Below are 22,789 nucleotides of genomic sequence, written 5' to 3'. Positions count from 1 at the left end.
AGATTTCCACACAACAGCTCTAAGGTATATTAATAACATAGTAAAATGTTGAAAATAGGTGGTATTCCCCTTTAAGGATGCTATTATACAGCTTGGTTAGAAATGTCAACTACTTCCTCTGTAATGTCCATAACTCAGTGGTGATTGGTCTACAGATTGAGGGTAATGTCCATAACTCAGTGGTGATTGGTCTACAGATTGAGGGTAATGTCCATGACTCAGATAGGAGAAGATGGTCATCATCGGACACGATGGACAACCACAAGCAAGCAAGTGTGTGTGTGTGTGTGTGTGTGTGTGTGTGTGTGTGTGTGTGTGTGTGTGTGTGTGTGTGTGTGTGTGTGTGTGTGTGTGTGCGCGTGTGTGTGTGTGTGTGTGTGAGTACCTCCTCCTCCTCCTCGGCCCCTCCCTCTACATCAGAGGTTCGAGTGTTGATCGAACCGTCTTCAGCCAACAGCACACACCTGTCACCTGTCAACTGTCAATCAATCAATAACACACCTGTCACCTGTCAATCAATCAATAACACACCTGTCACCTGTCAATCAATCAATAACAATAATAACACACCTGCTACCCGTCAATCAAACAATTGGCAGATTAAAAAAGGCTGCATTCTCCATCCCAAAACACAGGACGCAATAAAACAACGAGCTGTACTGTACTGTTTTTTCTGGGTAAAGAGGAAATGCTCCTCTTTCAATTGGTATATTCCGTGACATGTTCACATTATTACAAAAATATGCTATGGGTATATAAATGTGACTGGTCAAAACTTTGAGATGTTTTTATAAAGTGTTCATTCAAAAGCCTATATTTTGAAAACTGAAAACGATAGAAATGTTATCTCTTTTCCTGGTGAAAGTAGAGTGTTACAGCTTCATTATTGGTCCCTAAATGAATGACCTTTGACCCTACCTCCTCTGCGTCGGGGGCGTGGTCGGACAGGTCGGAGGTCAGCGGGGGGGCGGTCCTCCTACGCCTGGAGTAGGAGGACGAGTATCGGTGTGACACGTACTCGTAGGTGGGCTGACCGAAGAGCAGGACCGGAACACTGGAGAGGGCTAGGACCACCAGCACCTTCTGGACTATACCCTGTACACACACACACACACACACACACACACACACACATTAAACACAGGACAAAGTTCTCCGCCTAATCAATTAGTAACACTCAGCGCTCAAGACGGAGATTGATTAATGGGACGGAGATTATTGATATCAAAACCGATCGCATCGCTCCACAGGCTGGGAGCGCCGCTCCACAGGCTGGGAGCGCCGCTCCACAGGCTGGGAGCGCCGCTCCACAGGCTGGGAGCGTCGCTCCACAGGCTGGGAGCGTCGCTCCACAGGCTGGGAGCGTCGCTCCACAGGCTGGGAGCGTCGCTCCACAGGCTGGGAGCGTCGCTCCACAGGCTGGGAGCGTCGCTCCTAGTGGTGGGGGAAAAAATCGATTAGTCAATTAATCGCGATGCCATCATGGGCGATAATTCATCGATGCACAAATGTCAAACATCGATTATATAATGTATTTGTTTTACCGGAGCAAAAGGGCAGAACTAATCTGCGACTGCGCTGCGTCGTCGTACCGGACCGTTTAGAGTGACGCACACAGCGCTCGCACACGCTTTAGCTTTCAACAACCAAAACAGAACGAGTTACCAACGCGGAGGGGAAGAGAAAAAAGATGACAGAAAGGGAACATTTTGGATTGTATGAGGTCGAGGGGACACGAGAACTCGATAAAACTGTGAAATGTGGCCGAGATGGGACGATGTAGTGTGGCTCCAAAGTGGCCCGGAATCCGTCGCTCCCCACGACCGAATGTGAACGTAAATCCTTTGCAATAAAAGTGCCGATGGACTTCGTAATTCTAGTCGCCTTTTCTGAGTGCATGGGCAGCTGTCCGTGTGTTCGGCATCGGGATGGTTGTCTTGACTGCATCTCTGGATGTCAGTGGGCAATATCTGGTCTTGTACACGTTGTGAGTTGTATCGAGTTCCCGTGTCCCCTCAACATCATAGAATCCAAAATGTTGCCATACACTTGTAAAATACTTTAAACCAAATGCTCCTTAATGTGTGCAAACAAACAGAAAGGTGCAACATAATAGTCTCAATAACTACCCCAAAGCTTCCTTAATGACACTTCAGTAACTGAAAATGAAATCCCTGAATAAGGAAACAAAGAAAAGCACCTTTTTTGTCCTAACAAAGAATAAAGGCAATTTGACAGAGTGCTGCTGACCTCAACCGAAATCCTGCCCATGTATTTCTATGTCATTATTAATATATATTTATTGTATGCTTGTACAAACTCATTCCTTTTTTTTTTTAAAGAAAACTGCTTATTACTGTTCTGTATTTGGCCACGGACACCCATCTGAAAATATTTTCTTCTATGGACCCCCCCCCAGAAGCAAAGATTTGAGTTAAAAACGTGCACTGTGAAAGAATATATATATTCATAATCATTAGAAAGCACTTTGTTTATTAGTCACACAGTGACTGAGTGATTAACAGTGAGTGATTAATCATGATTAATCGGGATTAATCGAATCGTAACATAGCCCAATTAATCAGGATTAATTGGGATTAATCGAATCGTGACCCTCGGAAACGATGTGTAATCGCATCGCCAGGTACCTGGCGATATCCGCCACTAGTCGCTCCACAGGCTGGGAGCACCGCTCCACAGGCTGGGAGCGTCGCCCCACAGGCTGGGAGCGTCGCTCCACAGGCTGGGAGCGTCGCTCCACAGGCTGGGAGCATCGTGCACACACACACACACACACACACACACACACACGCACACTAACCTGTCCGGGGTACAGCGGGGGGTTGTCCGGGTTTTGGGAGAACAGGAACATGTCTATGAAGTGGATGAGGATGCTGGGAGCCTTCTGGGACTGGGAGGGTGCGAACGCCACCCACTTAAACACAACCATGAAGATCAGGTAGCCGAACAGACACAGCATGAAGAACAGCTCCGGGATGAGAACCAGGAAGATCTTACTGTAGTGGCCAAAGTTCCTAAGATAGAACCAGGAATAGGACTTTATGGAGGACCAAATACGTACAGGACGATAGCCTGCATTCATAATTAGTTGTAAAAGCATGTATTTTTACGGGGATCACTATTGATATGACAGGGTTAGGGTTAGGGTTAGCTGTCTAGCTGTCTGGTTTTAATAGTAGACGCATACATGTCGAGGCGTACTGCGCAGCGCAAATGTAATGGCAGCGTGGTTCACATGCGCAAAAATAACAGATGTACAAGTTATCGACACAGAATGGTATGTACGGTATGGTACACGATGGGCTTGTAGATCTGTCTATTTTAAGCATGTGCCGCCGCCACGCAAAGTTATGACGACAAAGCATGCGATGCATGAGTCTTCATGCGAGAGAGTTTATTTATTTGTGTGTGTGTGTGTGTGTGTGTGTGTGTGTGTGTGTGTGTGTGTGTGCATGAGGGGGAGAGAGTAGACCCGATATATTTATATGGGAGAGACGCAGAGACAGAGAAATATTTAAAATCAGCAATGGAGCAAATGTTAAATAGGCTATACACAGGTGGTCCCAAATTATTAATTGATTACATCACTATATCAAAAGACGTAAAACTAGGTCAGCTCAATTAGCTGCAGCGGAGCTGTTCTGACTTGAAGCTCAATAACCTACTAACTGACCACCTTCCAGTTTAAACCATAAGATGACATGGAAAATGCCCGCCGATTTGATGCGCAGAAATAACATATATCTAATCGGGTCAAAAGTCCTTTTTATCAGGGATACCTTGTTGTTGTAGAGGCTGTATACTATACGTCTCTGTGAATTGTATGCATCAGCAGAAAGCACATTATTGTTCAAACACCTGCTCCTCTGTTGCTCTTATTTGGCTGATAAAATAATGAATAAGAATGAATGCAATAGCAAGTTGTTGCTGTTCTCTTCTCTCTCTGTGTGACTGAAGGTTGCACCCATAAATGTGTAGACAGTGATTTCCCCTCATGTTCTTTTTCCCTCACCATTTGTTTGCTTAACATGTCCACGTGTCATTTGTTTACATAATTTGGTACGCTTCACAAAGTCCAGTGTGAACACCAAAGGGACCAAAACCAAAATGAAAAACTGTGGTCCTTGATCCGGACCTTCTAAGCGAACTTTGGGTGTGAAAGCGCCCTAAGATAGAACCAGGTGGATGTTACTGTAGTGACCAATAGTTCCTAAGATAGAAGCAGTAATCAATATATAATTATCATTAATGTAACATACTTGAAGTTGAAGAAGGACAGGGTCACTCCAAAGGTCATGTGGATGACCCCGATGATGACACTCATCTTCATCTTGTAGGAGTTCAGGAAGGTCAGCTTGTTGTTGGCCATGCCCCACACCTTATATGGAAACACAGGAAGTGATGTCACACATACAGGAAGGTCAGCTTGTTGTTGGCCATGCCCCACACCTTATATGGAAACACAGGAAGTGATGTCACACATACAGGAGGGTCAGCTTGTTGTTGGCCATGCCCCACACCTTATATGGAAACACAGGAAGTGATGTCACACATACAGGAAGGTCAGCTTGTTGTTGGCCATGCCCCACACCTTATATGGAAACACAGGAAGTGATGTCACACATACAGGAGGGTCAGCTTGTTGTTGGCCATGCCCCACACCTTATATGGAAACACAGGAAGTGATGTCACACATACACACACACACAGAGAAAGGTCAGCTTATAACTGCCACAATTGAACTCTGGCACGGTCGCTTCCCTGAAAGATGGATGCAAAAAGGTATTTTCAAATTCACCCAACTTGAACCGGAAGCAGAGTTGCCTAAAGCTAATGTGGCGATTGCCGGGTTGTGGGTGGAGTTATGGCCTTGTGGGTGGGGTTATGGGTGGGGTAATGGGTGGGGTTATTAAGGGTGGGTGTAATACCTACCGGGTCGATGCCAAACGGGTAGGGGGCGCTGAACACTCCTTCTACAACAGGATCCATGGACAGATACTGACTTCCTGCTAGAACAGACGAGCTGCCAAGAAGACACAGGAGTATTACATGAGATCTAATATAACAATATAATATAAATATTACATTATAATGTAATGTTAATGTAAACATTATATTTAATGTAAAGCACTAAATAAATGCACCAAATGTTACTTTACCTTAAAGTAAAGCCATGTTCTTTAGCATGTTTCACACAAACAATCACTTATTTACTTTACCATGTTTCACACAAACAATCACTTATTTTCACGTGATCAAGTACTTACTATCAAGTACACTCCTCATGAAGCAGTGAATTAGTTTAGTTTAGTACACTCCTCATGAAGCAGTGAATTAGTTTTGTTTAGTACACTCCTCATGAAGCAGTGAATTAGTTTAGTACACTCCTCATGAAGCAGTGAATTAGTTTAGTACACTCCTCATGAAGCAGTGAATTAGTTTAGTTTAGTACACTCCTCATGAAGCAGTGAATTAGTTTAGTACACTCCTCATGAAGCAGTGAATTAGTTTAGTACACTCCTCATGAAGCAGTGAATTAGTTTAGTACACTCCTCATGAAGCAATGAATTAGTTTAGTACACTCCTCATGAAGCAGTGAATTAGTTTAGTACACTCCTCATGAAGCAGTGAATTAGTTTAGTTTAGTACACTCCTCATGAAGCAGTGAATTAGTTTAGTACACTCCTCATGAAGCAGTGAATTAGTTTAGTACACTCCTCATGAAGCAGTGAATTAGTTTAGTACACTCCTCATGAAGCAGTGAATTAGTTTAGTACACTCCTCATGAAGCAGTGAATTAGTTTAGTTTAGTACACTCCTCATGAAGCAGTGAATTAGTTTAGTACACTCCTCATGAAGCAGTGAATTAGTTTAGTTTAGTACACTCCTCATGAAGCAGTGAATTAGTTTAGTACACTCCTCATGAAGCAGTGAATTAGTTTAGTTTAGTACACTCCTCATGAAGCAGTGAATTAGTTTAGTTTAGTACACTCCTCATGAAGCAGTGAATTAGTTTATTTTAGTACACTCCTCATGAAGCAGTGAATTCGTTTCTGCAACAATTTCATGACCTCTGAGTGAAATTATTGATTTCCAGATGTTGTGGTGGAACATGGATGCTAGGGTACTTACTTCCAGATGTTGTGGTGGAACATGGATGCTAGGGTACTTACTTCCAGATGTTGTGGTGGAACATGTGTGCTAGGGTACTTACTTCCAGATGTTGTGGTGGAACATGGGTGCTAGGGTACTTATTTCCAGATGTTGTGGTGGAACATGGGTGCTAGGGTACTTACTTCCAGATGTTGTGGTGGAACATGTGTGCTAGGGTACTTACTTCCAGATGTTGTGGTGGAACATGTGTGCTAGGGTACTTACTTCCAGATGTTGTGGTGGAACATGGGTGCTAGGGTACTTACTTCCAGATGTTGTGGTGGAACATGGGTGCTAGGGTACTTACTTCCAGATGTTGTGGTGGAACATGGGTGCTAGGGTACTTACTTCCAGATGTTGTGGTGGAACATGGGTGCTAGGGTACTTACTTCCAGATGTTGTGGTGGAACATGGGTGCTACGTTCCAGGAGGAGTTGAAGACACTGAGACCTCGGCTGAAACACTCGTTGTAAATGGCTCCGGTGTAGATGGAGAACAGCCCCATGAGCAGGATGAGATACCGACCTCCGAACATCATTCTGTAGATCTGCAAGACCACACATTTGAATTATTGTATTTGGATCTGCACAAGAGGCGTAATACAATAGACCCAAACACTGATCAGAATTAGGTTATACATCATATGGTCCAACCAGATATAGCTGCTGCACATGCTTAACACAGAGGGAAAAGAAGAGGAAAAAAAAATATATATATAGCACATTGTTATATACTATATACTTGATACTACTAGACAGGATGTTTGTTTTGGGTTTTTTAAGCCACCTAGGGATAAATGAAACAACGCCTTCTCCAGACAGACAGACAGACAGACTGCCCATAGTAGCTGAGACAGAACAGTATTTAGCCAGCTTTTTTGCATTTGTTTTTAGCAATTGATATATTCTACCGGTTGGTAAAGCGGCTTTAAAGTCCGACTTTATCACCGCAATGAGGCACATCGCGAGCAGCAATCTGGTTATATCCATAATAATAATAACCTTTCTTCCCTACATTGACGACGGTAGTTACGACTAGGGTTGGGATTCGTTAGGATTTTAACGGTTCCGAATCCTTCCCGGATCCCTCTTAACGGTTCCGGTTCCTAACGGTTCCCTTAACGGATCCCAATATAATTTTTTCCCTTTTTTTTCTGATATTATAACTAACCTAATCAAGTACATAATAAACACAAATTCATTAATTCAATTATTGAAAATGCTCTTTACAATTATGAGGTGGCACTATTATTTTAATTTCACCACCACCAGCTAGCCACCACAACATCATTGTTGCAATTTGTACTGTATATTGCAATTTGTACTGTATATTGCAATTTGTACTGTATATTAAATATACAGTACATACACATTGCAATAATGATATTGTTGTGGTGACAAATGTTGTCTTTAATGTTCAGATTAATTTAATATGAAGGACCCCTTACCCTAATGGAAACAAATTCTTGGATTATAAAATCCTTTTAGCAGACCTTGTATTGAACTGTAGGCTACGTTCCTGTGCATTTTTCTGCAAATTGTTTATAAAGTAATCAATCTATGGAGGTATATGCACCTAAACGCTGGGCTCTCAACAGTCACGCGATTAATTTAACTGTCCTCACTTCCATTTTCAACTGGTCACTTGAACTCTGTACTGTGCCTGCTTGCTTTAAATCTGCGGTTATCATTCCTGTCCCAAAGAAAAATAATATCACCTGTCTTAATGACTATAGGCCTGTTGCCCTAACATCTGTCATAATGAAAGTCTTTGAGCGACTGGTATGTAAACACCTGTCCAGCATAGCACTAGATCCCCACCAATTTGCCTACAGAGCAAATAGGAGTGTAGATGATGCAGTGTCCCTCTGTCTGCACAATATTACTCAACATCTAGAATCCAGATCCACCTATGCTCGTGTACTTTTTGTTGATTTTAGCTCCGCATTAAACACAATAGTGCCTGGGAAGCTGATTTCAACCCTACAGGAGCTAGGCGTCAGTACACCTCTATGTAAATGGATCTTTAATTTTCTATGTGACAGGAAACAGGTGGTCAAAATAGGTGATCTCGTCTCGCTGTCGAGGCTCCTAAACACTGGGGCCCCCCAGGGGTGCGTCCTTTCTCCACTTCTGTACTCTTTATACACTCATTTCTGTCAATCTCACTTTAGTACAGTTATGATGTATAAGTTTGCTGATGACACATCCTTAGTAGGTCTTATTACCAACGAGGTGGAAACCGACTACCGCAGAGCAGTAGAGGAGCTGGTGAGATGGTGTGAGAGTTACAACTTAATCCTAAACATCTCTAAAACCAAAGAGATGTTCATAGATTTCAGGAAAAAGAAATCGTGTCCCCTCCCCCCCCTCTTCATCAATGGGGAAGAGGTAGAAAGAGTTTCCTCCTTCCGGTTCCTAGGGACCACCATCCATGAATCCTTATCATGGGATCTTAACACCAGTCTCATAATAAGCAAATCACACCAGCGTCTCTATTTCCTGCGGCAGCTTAAGAAGTTCAAAGTCAGCCAAGCAGCCATGACTCACTTCTATAGGGCCACTCAGGGCTCGACGCTTAGCATTTTTCCAAGTAGCACGTGTGCGCCTAAGTTGAAAAATCTAGTAGCACACAAATTATTTTAGGAGCACGATGAAAAATGATGTATTTTTACAGCCTTTGTCCCCACACATCTCAAAATGAGCCATTGACGATCAACAGAGAAATTACGTCAAAATTCTGCTAAATATGACATAAATTAAACGCCATTGACATTGAAGGGAAAATGTATGTCATATGTAAACGAGCAAATCAGCAAATCAATCACAGGCAACAGGCATTCTGATTGGCCAGTATGAGATGATATCTGATGATGTATGATGACAAGAGCGCCCCTCACTTAACATGGGTGTGATTTTTCTTTAATGAAGTGATATGAGGTAGGGGTGGAAATATTATATCACTATCTTTTCAGCAATTATCACAAAATAGTGATATTCATCATATCATTGTTATGTTTGTTTTCATATAATATATATAATCAATTTGTTTTATGCTAATACTTTGTAGATAGATCGATAGTAGCTCTGTTCCATTCCATACCTCTAATACGTGCAACACATTGGAGCTATGGACCAGAGCTAGATAGATAATAAGTTGCTCATGGATGGATAGACAGGCTATCCGTTTTTATCCTGCTGTTCTATCATGTTAGTGTGACATCCAGACAGTGCAGAGGCTGCTCGATGGTGAATTAGTATTGTAACATTCTCCTTGGCTTTGACTGACTGACTGATATTAATACGGTAATCCAGCCAGTTCGGTCATTCGCATTATCATTTATGCTGGGCACACGCTTTTGTAAGCAAACGCTAAACAAGGGTTGTTTTTTATAAACATCAATCCGTCCACTCCATGTGTGTGCGCGCGCGCGGCTGCACGCTGTTTCACCCGCGTTTGGTTAAAAGTAAGATACGTTTGAACTTTGAACATTACAAACAAACTTTGCAAATAACGTGTCGGGTCCAAGCAATTCCTTCTGAATCTGTGCTATCATGCTAATGCTATCCCGTTGAGTTCGCTCTGACTTCTTTTCTGTCTGCCGCTGACAGGGAAGAGCACGGAGCAGCAACACAGGGAGGGGAGGGGAGGTGGGAGCAAAGGGGACAGATCTTCAAATGAACGTTGTTAGCTTGTAGCTCTTCTCTTTTTGGCGAAAGACACCGCCGTTCAGAAATATAAATTTAGGTATAGAACCACGACTATAGAATGTGCACTTGCTGTAGACAAAGACTTGTCTTTATCACGATTGAATGGTCAAATCCTGTAGTCGCACCTGTGCTACAAATTGAATTTTACAACTCGCACGGTGATATTTTTAGTCGCAAATGCGAGTACCTAGTCGCACTGTCGAGCCCTGGGGCCACTATTGAAAGTGTTCTCACCTTCTCCATGCTTGTCTGGTTTGGTCACACAACCTCTCAAGACAAATCAAAGCTGGAAAGAGTAGTACGTCGCGCATCAAAAAACATAGGATGCAGCCTCCCTACACTTTCCTCACTCTATTCCACCAGAATAATTAGGAAGGCAAATAAAATCATTGCAGACAACTCCCATCCTGCACATCACCTCTTCAATCTCCTCCCATCAGGCAGGAGATATAGAAGTATCCAGAGCTCCACATGTCGCTTCAGGGATAGCACTTACCCAGTAGCCATTAGACATCTGAACTCCTAGTACAGTATATGCATATAGCACTCAAAAAAAACTGAATGAAATTTCATATGCTGCTGGTTTTTGTATTGTACTGTCCTTCTTGTTTGTGTATATGTTGAGTATGAACCAAGACAAATTCCTATCAACTTGTTGACATGGCAAATAAATTATTGAATCTTGAATCTTGAATCTTGAGACAAAAGCAGTGAGTTTCTTATAAATTGTAAAAAATAAGTGCAGACAAATTGATTTGGCTATATTTAACGTGATTCATATAATATCAGAAGGACATCGAGTCATTGGCGGTCTAAATTAACACCATTAACAACAGTTGTAGCCTACAACACGCCTAATGAAAAGCTCTGTAGAACAGTGGGCGTATCCTCCCCGACCCCACACACTCATGTAGGTGGGGTGACGTCACCTCAGGCTCTGCTTGCATGCATGCACAGACTGATGAGAACCGTTTGGGGAACCGTTAATACGAAAACGATGGAACCGGCTCCGGATCCGCAATGTCGGAAACGGGTCTGAAATGGACCCGGTTCCGAATCCCAACCCTAGTTACGACGGGTGTGCTTTAGTGTGGAATTAGTGCATTTTGGCTGGTGAACACACACACACACACACACAAAACTGTAAACACACTCCCCACAGCTACTGCTGTTGTCCTGCGACGTTCCCTTATCATTCACTGAACTCACCCCACACAGCTGTGTGTGTATGTGTGCTTGTGTTGGTGTGTGTGTGTGTGTGTGTACCTGTGTTGGTGTGTGCGCGTACCTGTACAGGTGTGTGCGTGTACCTGTACAGGTGTGTGTGTGCGTACCTGTACAGGTGTGTGTGTGTGTGGGGGGGGGGGAGTACCTCATTAGAAGGTTTTAACCCCTTCTCCTCCAGAACCATCCACAGAGCGGCGAGCGTCATCAACATGCCGTGACCCACGTCACCGAACATCACCGCGAACAGGAAGGGGAAGGTGATGATGGTGTACACCGCTGCACACACACACACACACACACACACACACACACACACACACACACACACACACACACACACACACACACACACACACACACACACACACACACACACACACACACACACACACACACACACACACACACACACACACACACACACACACACACACACACACACACACACACGCACACACACACGCACGCACAAAATGTGCATTATTTTCCTCGTACCGATTTTTGTCTCAATAAAAGCTACGAGTGCTTTTATTGTTATTCTTCCGGTTTGAGGGAAAAGGAAGGTCCAGATTACGGTTCCTGCCTGATGACTACAAAACAATGATGACTACAACATGACGTAACGAGATCATCCTGATGACTACAAAACAATGATGACTACAACATGACGTAACGAGATCATCCTGATGACTACAAAACAATGATGACTACAACATGACGTAACGAGATCATCCTGATGACTACAAAACAATGATGACTACAACATGACGTAACGAGATCATCCTGATGACTACAAAACAATGACTACAACATGACGTAGCGATATCATCCTGATGACTACAAAACAATGACTACAACATGACGTAACGATATCATCCTGATGACTACAAAACAATGACTACAACATGACGTAGCGATATCATCCTGATGACTACAAACAATGACTACTAAACAATGATGTGGCTAGGCTAACAGGCTAACCGTACCTGGGTTGACCTCTCGGTAACATGTGGCTAGGCTAACAGGCTAACCGTACCTGGGTTGACCTCTCGGTAACTGGCCACTCCGTACGCGTCTACGATGTTCTGGAAGCCGGAGGTGAAGGAGTTAATGGGGAACAGGGTGGGGGGAGGGGTGGAGCACGGCAACCTGTTGTAGAAGGAGTCCACCCCACTTCCACTCCTCCTCTGGGAGAGAGACACAGAGAGACACAGAGAGAGAGAGAGAGAGAGAGATAGACACACAGAGAGAGAGACATAGACAGAGAGAGAGAGAGAGAGAGAGACATAGACAGAGAGAGAGAGAGAGAGAGAGATAGACATAGACACACACAGAGAGAGAGAGAGGGAGAGAGACAGACACAGAGAGAGAGAGAGAGAGAGAGAGACAGAGAGAGAGAGGGAGAGAGACAGACACAGAGAGAGAGAGAGAGAGAGAGAGAGAGAGAAAGAGACATAGACAGAGAGAGAGAGAGAGAGAGAGAGAGAGATAGACATAGACACACACAGAGAGAGAGAGGGAGAGAGACAGACACAGAGAGAGAGAGAGAGAGAGAGAGAGAGACAGAGAGAGAGAGGGAGAGAGACAGACACAGAGAGAGAGAGAGAGAGAGAGAGAGAGAGAGAGGGAGAGAGACAGACACAGAGAGAGAGAGAGAGAGAGAGAGAGAGAGAGAGAGAGAGAGAGAGAGAGAGAGAGAGAGAGAAAGAGACAGAGAGAGAGAGAGAGAGAGAGAGAGAGAGATAGACATAGACACACACAGAGAGAGAGAGAGGGAGAGAGACAGACACAGAGAGAGAGAGAGAGAGAGAGAGAGAGAGAGAGAGAGAGGGAGAGAGACAGACACAGAGAGAGAGAGAGAGAGAGAGAGAGAGAGAGAGAGAAAGAGACATAGACAGAGAGAGAGAGAGAGAGGTCTTGAGGCTCAATCTTACCCGTAGCCCCTCCCCTAGCCTCGACCACCTTACAGGCGAATGCAAAGACTCAACGTATGTAACTTAGATATCATTTTATGTAGACATAGCACTCTGTGCACTATAGTGTATACTTATAGTTTAATTGTACAGATATTCTACTGTTAGACAGATGTTAGGTTCTTATGATTCATGCTTATTTACTATATATATATATATATATATATATATATATATTCATGACTATTTATTATATATAAATAGTCATCATGAATCATAAGTGTGATGTGTTGTTCTATCTCTATGTTTAGGTTTATTTATTTAGCATGTAGTACAAAAAATAGACAATAACATATCAAAGAACAAAAATGCAATGCAAGTAAGGGAAGAAGGCTTATTTGGAATCCTTTCCTGTAGGAAGAGGTCATTGGTTTAAAAGATTAAAAGTTCATAAAGAACAGTACATAAGTCTACAAGTTGTCAAAGGGGGGCAGCTGTGCAGTAAAGAAATAAAAACACAGACTGCACAAAAAACAGAAATAAACAATACAACAACAAACACACAAAATAAAATATAACGCATCAAGGTAAAACATGTAATCTACAGAGAGGAAGAAATAAGATATTTCTTTAGATGTTTTTTGAATATTGGCAAGGATAATGAGGATTTAAGTGAAGCATCTATAGGGAGTTCCATAGATGAGGGCCTCTAAATGTGATGAAAGATTGATGTTTGGACGTGCGACAATAGGGTAATTCAAAATGATCTCTTTGCCTTGTGGGGTAGGAGTGAATGTCAGAAGTAACACGGAAGAAATTGTGAAAAGAAGACGGAAGGTCTTGTATGCATTTTTTTTAATTTAAACATAAATAAACAGGTCTGAAAAACGTTTACTTTGTCAATGGGTAATAGTGGATATTTAATGAAGAGCGGGGCAGACGGCTCGTACCGATCTGAATGTGAAATCATTCTCAGAAACCTTTTTTGAATGATCAGTAGTTTAGTGAGATCTGTTGAATATGTAGCAGCCCAGACAATATTACAGTAATTAATATGAGGGAAAAGCTATAATAGAGTGTTAGATGACATGAAGGAAGAACAAAAAGGGCCGATTTTACTCAATATACCAAAGCATCTTCATAGACTTCATACATACAACATCAATTCCAATCTCAGGTCCAGAGGTGACCGTGCCTTTTCGGTGGCTGGCCCCAAACTCTGGAACTGTCTGTCCCTTCATATTAAGTCTGCTCCCTCCTTAGAGTCCTTTAAGTCTTTACTCAAAACCCATTTCTTCTCCCTGGCTTTCAATGTTTGACCTAATTAACCTGTGTACTTTTTGTGTTGCTTTGATTTTGTAATGTAACCTGTGTACTTTTTGTGTTGCTTTGATTTTGTAATGTAACCTGTGTACTTTTTGTGTTGCTTTGATTTTGTAATGTAACCTGTGTACTTTTTGTGTTGCTTTGATTTTGTAATGTAACCTGTGTACTTTTTGTGTTGCTTTGATTTTGTAATGTAACCTGTGTACTTTTTGTGTTGCTTTGATTTTGTAATGTAACCTGTGTACTTTTTGTGTTGCTTTGATTTTGTAATGTAACCTGTGTACTTTTTGTGTTGCTTTGATTTTGTAATGTAACCTGTGTACTTTTTGTGTTGCTTTGATTTTGTTTTACTATGTTACTTGTGTCATGTTTTCCTGTACAGCACTTTGGTTGGCCTCCTGGTCTTTGAAAATGTGCTCTATAAATAAAATTTGATTTGATTTGATTTGATTTGATATGTATGTGATGTATCAACATGTGTTGTTCTTGTTGTTCTATTTCTATGATGTGATGTATCAACATGTGTTGTTCTTGTTGTTCTATTTCTATGATGTGATGTATCAACATGTGTTGTTCTTGTTGTTCTACTTCTATGATGTGATGTATCAACATGTGTTGTTCTTGTTGTTCTATTTCTATGATGTGATGTATCAACATGTGTTGTTCTTGTTGTTCTATTTCTATGATGTGATGTATCAACATGTGTTGTTCTTGTTGTTCTATTTCTATGATGTGATGTATCAACATGTGTTGTTCTTGTTGTTCTATTTCTATGATGTGATGTATCAACATGTGTTGTTCTTGTTGTTCTATTTCTATGATGTGATGTATCAACATGTGTTGTTCTTGTTGTTCTATTTCTATGATGTGATGTATCAACATGTGTTGTTCTTGTTGTTCTATTTCTATGATGTGATGTATCAACATGTGTTGTTCTTGTTGTTCTATTTCTATGATGTGATGTATCAACATGTGTTGTTCTTGTTGTTCTATTTCTATGATGTGATGTATCAACATGTGTTGTTCTTGTTGTTCTATTTCTATGATGTGATGTATCAACATGTGTTGTTCTTGTTGTTCTATTTCTATGATGTGATGTATCAACATGTGTTGTTCTTGTTGTTCTATTTCTATGATGTGATGTATCAACATGTGTTGTTCTTGTTGTTCTATTTCTATGATGTGATGTATCAACATGTGTTGTTCTTGTTGTTCTATTTCTATGATGTGATGTATCAACATGTGTTGTTCTTGTTGTTCTATTTCTATGATGTGATGTATCCATGTGTTGTTCTGCTTACTGTAAATGGATTAAGAGCGTGTGATAAACGCTTGCATTGAAAATTGTCTTACCCCTCCCTCTCTGAGGGCGGACTGTAGTTCCGGCAGTGACCTCACGGGGCACCAGGCCTCAGCGATCAGACACTTACCCCTCCCTCTCTGAGGGCGGACTGTAGTTCCGGCAGTGACCTCACGGGGCACCAGGCCTCAGCGATCAGACACTTCTCGGTGACGGAGGGACTGCAGAGGTTCAGAACCGTCTGCACGGCTTTACACTTCTGGACTCGAACCTTCCACTGAGGGAGCACCGCCACCGCTCGACCAAGGGCCTGCTGGAGGAAGCCTTCTGTTGAGGAGAGGACCTGATGATGGACATAACATATTATTATTATTCTGACCTGAGATCAGATTCTGTTGAGGAGAGGACCTGATGATGGACATAACATATTATTATTATTCTGACCTGAGATCAGATTCTGTTGAGGAGAGGACCTGATGATGGACATAACATATTATTATTATTCTGACCTGAGATCAGATTCTGTTGAGGATAGGACCTGATGATGGACATAACATATTATTATTATTCTGACCTGAGATCAGATTCTGTTGAGGAGAGGACCTGATGATGGACATAACATATTATTGTTATTATTCTGACCCGAGGCTCAGAATTGGCGGATTTGGCGAGCCGGGCTCAGCAAGCCTCGCTTACAAGCGCGTGCACGCATTCCTTGAAAAGCCATGATGCCAATCATAGATTTCTTGAGCGAGACCAATCATGAGCGAGGCGAGCAAATCTGCAGGGAGAGCTGCGGCTTTCACCGTTGAGGAGCAAGAAAATCTTATGATATACTACGAGGAAGCCACGAAAAAAAAAAAAAAAAGGGAAATACAAGCGCCATTAACAAGGCGAGGGAGAGAGCGTGGCAAAATATTGCCGACAGATTGAACGCGTAAATTGTAAAGCATATTTTATATATAGGCCTATAGTCGAAGTCCATAAATATATAATTCAGTGAACCTATAGCCCCGAGTTGTGGAGGGTGAGCTATAGTTCCAAACGAGCTTAAACTGTAAGCGCACTTTCTCGAAATAGCGCACTGAGCTCATTTGTGCAACGCAAACGCCAAACTAATAGGCGAGTGCGCTCCGGATATTATGGAATTATATCCTACTTAATCTACATGTATTGTGCGCCATGAAATGTTACATTACATTAAGTCTGTCTGTCTATCTGTCTGCATGCACTGTAGTGTCACGATTGCATGGCATGGCAATACCGATTTTTCAGAATGTATTATTCCATCATAATTTGACCCTATAAATGTCTCAAATTTGAAAGCACTATATTTCTAAAACTATGAAACATTTCAAAGATTCCTTTTCAGCCACACATGTCCACCGTAGGATGAACCTAAATAGGTTTGAATGGGGTTTCTAGGTGTAAGTATGTAGGACTATGGGTGAAACGTTATAATGGTAATATGTTGTAAAACAATGAGTAATGGTAATATTTAGTGGTTTTCACTTTTACAAAAAAAATAAATAATAATAATTCTTCTTAACCGTGCACTTGCACGACAGCAAACCTATTCATGGGGAACATTCACCAAAAGCAGCTGATCTACAAGCTCACAAGCTGTCATGATGTTGTGCAGCCTATATATTTTGGTTATTTGATTTTATATAGTGCTTAAATTAGTCCTTTAATGCAGACCGATACAAATAAGGCAACATAAACCCATAATAATTGAATAAATCTGGAAAACATCATTGGTTTGTGATCAGTTTGACTGCTTAATGAACAGTAAAGACATCAGGATTAGGTTAAACCTGGCTGTTAGCCTGGTCCGGAGCAGGCTAAGTCCAAAGCATAAATTCCCATGGTAACTTATTTAGCATCCCTTTCATGAAACCGAATCAAGCCTCAACATATCCAGGTTAACTGGTTAAGTTAATCTGGCAAGATCAACCAGCTTTCATGAAACCGGTTAAGCACTGATCCAGGATATATTAAACCAGGATATGTGTTAAAGCCCAGCTTAATCTCTAATCCAAGTTTCGTGAAATAGGCCCCTGATGATGGACATAACATATTATTATTATTCTGACCTGAGATCAGATTCTGTTGAGGAGAGGACCTGATGATGGACATAACATATTATTATTATTCTGACCCGAGATCAGATTCTAAAAATGTTCTTCCACATCCGATTTTTCTAAAATAGCAGACCTACAAGCTCTTAGCGCGCCACTCGGTGGCGCGCCAAGAGCTTGTAGATCTGCTATTTTTCAATAGCTAAAGCATAACATAATGCTTACACCAAAATGGGTTAAGTAGAACTGCACTCTGTCGAGTGCCAACTAGTGCGCAAAGCAGAGCGCGCCGTGTTCTAGAATACAGCTCTGTGACTTGAAAAGTATTTACCCGTCTGTCTGACACTATTTAAATAAAGTATTTACCCGTCTGTCTGACACTATTTTGAGATCTATTTGAGCATTTCAAATTCATTCTTTCGTTACGTATAATTATTAATTAACAACAATCAGTTACGTAACGTTGTAATTGATACGGATGAGTGGCGGCTTTCGATGGTGACGTTATATGTCGGTCAGTGTCGGGTGGATGAAAGGAAACGCCTCTATGTATATGTATGTAATGTTGATTAGCGGTATACTGTGGTTACTTTTACTCTATGTATATATGTATATGTAATGTGTAAGTTGATTAGCGGTATACTGTGGTTACTTTTACTCTATGTATATATGTATATGTAATGTGTAAGTTGATTAGCGGTATACTGTGGTTACTTTTACTCTATGTATATATGTATATGTAATGTGTAAGTTGATTAGCGGTATACTGTGGTTACTTTTACTCTATGTATATATGTATATGTAATGTGTAAGTTGATTAGCGGTATACTGTGGTTACTTTTACTCTATGTATATATGTATATGTAATGTGTAAGTTGATTAGCGGTATACTGTGGTTACTTTTACTCTATGTATATATGTATATGTAATGTGTAAGTTGATTAGCGGTATACTGTGGTTACTTTGCGTATGCCCCGTTGGATGCGTATGTATCGTAGCAGCTTAATGACGTCAGGGTATAACTGGTTGCGAATGCAGTGAGTACTTACTATGAGACCTAGCAGATCATGTCTGTGTGTGTGTGTCTGTGTGTCCCACCTTTGTGCCCATATATGGAGCTGAGTGATTTGTTTGTGATTGATGCAACACACTCCATATTTGGACGTATAGCTGCTTTGGTTTTATTTCTGCTTATATGGTTATGGCTAAGTTAAAAACGTAACTTAAAAATAACTTAACTTAAAAATAAATCTTAAAAAAACCCAAATATGTACGAGCTGGATTAAAGGACCCAATGCCAGAGTGTAATTGGTCTTCGATGGTGACGTAATGACGATATGTTTCAGTGTGGGGAGGTGTATGTAATCTGACACCACTGCCGTATCAGGCACGAGTAGTCATTACGTCATACGCTGGCACGGCGCATACGCATCAAACGGCGACATACGCATTGAAGCACTGCGACGAAAACTATTACTTGCGCGCTCTGCTAGCGCAAGTAACAAGTAATAATAAACCTACTGATTTCAGGTCTTCTATAATAATAATAGTAATAATAATAATATTAATAACCTACTGATTTCAGGTCTTCTATAATAATAATAGTAATAATAATAATATTAATAACCTACTGATTTCAGGTCTTCTATAATAATAATAATAATAATAGTAATAATAGTAATAATAGTAATAATAATATTAATAACGTACTGATTTCAGGTCTTCTATAATAATAATAATAATAATAGTAATAATAGTAATAATAGTAATAATAGTAATAATAATATTAATAACGTACTGATTTCAGGTCTTCTATAATAATAATAATAATAATAGTAATAATAGTAATAATAGTAATAATAATATTAATAACGTACTGATTTCAGGTCTTCTATAATAATAATAATAGTAATAATAGTAATAATAGTAATAATAATATTAATAACGTACTGATTTCAGGTCTTCTATAATAATAATAATAATAATAGTAATAATAGTAATAATAATATTAATAACGTACTGATTTCAGGTCTTCTATAATAATAATAATAGTAATAATAGTAATAATAGTAATAATAATATTAATAACGTACTGATTTCAGGTCTTCTATAATAATAATAATAATAATAGTAATAATAGTAATAATAATATTAATAACCTACTGATTTCAGGTCTTCTATAATAATAATAATAATAGTAATAATAGTAATAATAGTAATAATAATATTAATAACGTACTGATTTCAGGTCTTCTATAATAATAATAGTAATAATAATAATATTAATAACCTACTGATTTCAGGTCTTCTATAATAATAATAATAATAATAATAGTAATAATAGTAATAATAGTAATAATAATAATAACGTACTGATTTCAGGTCTTCTATAATAATAATAGTAATAATAATAATATTAATAACCTACTGATTTCAGGTCTTCTATAATAATAATAATAATAATAATAATATTAATAACGTACTGATTTCAGGTCTTCTATAATAATAATAATAATAATAGTAATAATAATATTAATAACGTACTGATTTCAGGTCTTCTATAATAATAATAATAATAATAGTAATAATAATATTAATAACGTACTGATTTCAGGTCTTCTATAATAATAATAATAATAATAGTAATAATAGTAATAATAATATTAATAACGTACTGATTTCAGGTCTTCTATAATAATAATAATAATAATAGTAATAATAGTAATAATAGTAATAATAATATTAATAACCTACTGATTTCAGGTCTTCTATAATAATAATAATAATAATAGTAATAATAATATTAATAACGTACTGATTTCAGGTCTTCTATAATAATAATAATAATAATAGTAATAATAATATTAATAACGTACTGATTTCAGGTCTTCTATAATAATAATAATAATAATAGTAATAATAATATTAATAACGTACTGATTTCAGGTCTTCTATAATAATAATAATAATAATAGTAATAATAGTAATAATAGTAATAATAATATTAATAACGTACTGATTTCAGGTCTTCTATAATAATAATAATAATAATAGTAATAATAGTAATAATAATAATAATAATATTAATAACCTACTGATTTCAGGTCTTCTATAATAATAATAATAATAATAGTAATAATAATATTAATAACGTACTGATTTCAGGTCTTCTATAATAATAATAATAATAATAGTAATAATAATATTAATAACGTACTGATTTCAGGTCTTCTATAATAATAATAATAATAATAGTAATAATAATATTAATAACGTACTGATTTCAGGTCTTCTATAATAATAATAATAATAATAGTAATAATAATATTAATAACGTACTGATTTCAGGTCTTCTATAATAATAATAATAATAATAGTAATAATAGTAATAATAGTAATAATAATATTAATAACGTACTGATTTCAGGTCTTCTATAATAATAATAATAATAATAGTAATAATAATATTAATAACGTACTGATTTCAGGTCTTCTATAATAATAATAATAATAATAGTAATAATAATATTAATAACGTACTGATTTCAGGTCTTCTATAATAATAATAATAATAATAGTAATAATAATATTAATAACGTACTGATTTCAGGTCTTCTATAATAATAATAATAATAATAGTAATAATAATATTAATAACGTACTGATTTCAGGTCTTCTATAATAATAATAATAATAATAGTAATAATAATATTAATAACGTACTGATTTCAGGTCTTCTATAATAATAATAATAATAATAGTAATAATAATATTAATAACGTACTGATTTCAGGTCTTCTATAATAATAATAATAATAATAGTAATAATAGTAATAATAATATTAATAACGTACTGATTTCAGGTCTTCTATAATAATAATAATAATAATAGTAATAATAGTAATAATAATATTAATAACGTACTGATTTCAGGTCTTCTATAATAATAATAATAATAATAGTAATAATAATATTAATAACGTACTGATTTCAGGTCTTCTATAATAATAATAATAATAATAGTAATAATAATATTAATAACGTACTGATTTCAGGTCTTCTATAATAATAATAATAATAATAGTAATAATAGTAATAATAGTAATAATAATATTAATAACGTACTGATTTCAGGTCTTCTATAATAATAATAATAATAATAGTAATAATAGTAATAATAGTAATAATAATATTAATAACGTACTGATTTCAGGTCTTCTATAATAATAATAATAATAATAGTAATAATAATATTAATAACGTACTGATTTCAGGTCTTCTATAATAATAATAATAATAATAGTAATAATAGTAATAATAATATTAATAACGTACTGATTTCAGGTCTTCTATAATAATAATAATAATAATAGTAATAATAATATTAATAACGTACTGATTTCAGGTCTTCTATAATAATAATAATAATAATAGTAATAATAATATTAATAACGTACTGATTTCAGGTCTTCTATAATAATAATAATAATAATAGTAATAATAGTAATAATAGTAATAATAATATTAATAACGTACTGATTTCAGGTCTTCTATAATAATAATAATAATAATAGTAATAATAGTAATAATAGTAATAATAATATTAATAACGTACTGATTTCAGGTCTTCTATAATAATAATAATAATAATAGTAATAATAATATTAATAACGTACTGATTTCAGGTCTTCTATAATAATAATAATAATAATAGTAATAATAGTAATAATAATATTAATAACGTACTGATTTCAGGTCTTCTATAATAATAATAATAATAATAGTAATAATAATATTAATAACGTACTGATTTCAGGTCTTCTATAATAATAATAATAATAATAGTAATAATAGTAATAATAATATTAATAACGTACTGATTTCAGGTCTTCTATAATAATAATAATAATAATAGTAATAATAGTAATAATAGTAATAATAATATTAATAACGTACTGATTTCAGGTCTTCTATAATAATAATAATAATAATAGTAATAATAATATTAATAACGTACTGATTTCAGGTCTTCTATAATAATAATAATAATAATAGTAA

General features: G+C 37.6%; 1 protein-coding gene and 1 long non-coding RNA gene across 4 annotated transcripts in view; one reads left to right on the top strand and one right to left on the bottom strand.

Annotated features, from left to right (window-relative positions):
• LOC308323011 overlaps positions 1-22,789 on the top strand; it is a 411,264-nt gene that overhangs the window by 38,364 nt on the left and 350,111 nt on the right. The gene's annotated exons all lie outside the window — the stretch shown is intronic.
• The window catches only part of tcirg1b (T cell immune regulator 1, ATPase H+ transporting V0 subunit a3b), a 56,007-nt gene that overhangs the window by 6,281 nt on the left and 26,937 nt on the right, over positions 1-22,789 (bottom strand). For 2 of the 3 annotated variants that reach the window (XM_080774307.1, XM_080774309.1), the window contains exons 10-18: positions 15,781-15,993; positions 12,148-12,298; positions 11,257-11,387; positions 6,564-6,721; positions 4,954-5,044; positions 4,281-4,399; positions 2,822-3,035; positions 919-1,095; positions 386-478 (exon numbers count right to left, since the gene is read on the bottom strand). In XM_080774307.1, the coding sequence (XP_080630433.1) occupies positions 386-478; positions 919-1,095; positions 2,822-3,035; positions 4,281-4,399; positions 4,954-5,044; positions 6,564-6,721; positions 11,257-11,387; positions 12,148-12,298; positions 15,781-15,993 (1,347 nt within the window). Of the gene's footprint in view, positions 1-384; positions 479-918; positions 1,096-2,821; positions 3,036-4,280; positions 4,400-4,953; positions 5,045-6,563; positions 6,722-11,256; positions 11,388-12,147; positions 12,299-15,780; positions 15,994-22,789 lie in introns of all 3 variants that reach the window. The other variant, XM_080774308.1, reaches the window with a different exon arrangement.

Source organism: Protomyctophum bolini (assembly GCF_963924005.1).
Source record: "Protomyctophum bolini genome assembly, chromosome: 10".
Taxonomy (NCBI): domain Eukaryota; kingdom Metazoa; phylum Chordata; class Actinopteri; order Myctophiformes; family Myctophidae; genus Protomyctophum; species Protomyctophum bolini.
The sequence above is the reverse complement of the archived record's forward strand: the minus strand, read 5'-3'. Positions and strand labels throughout refer to the sequence as shown.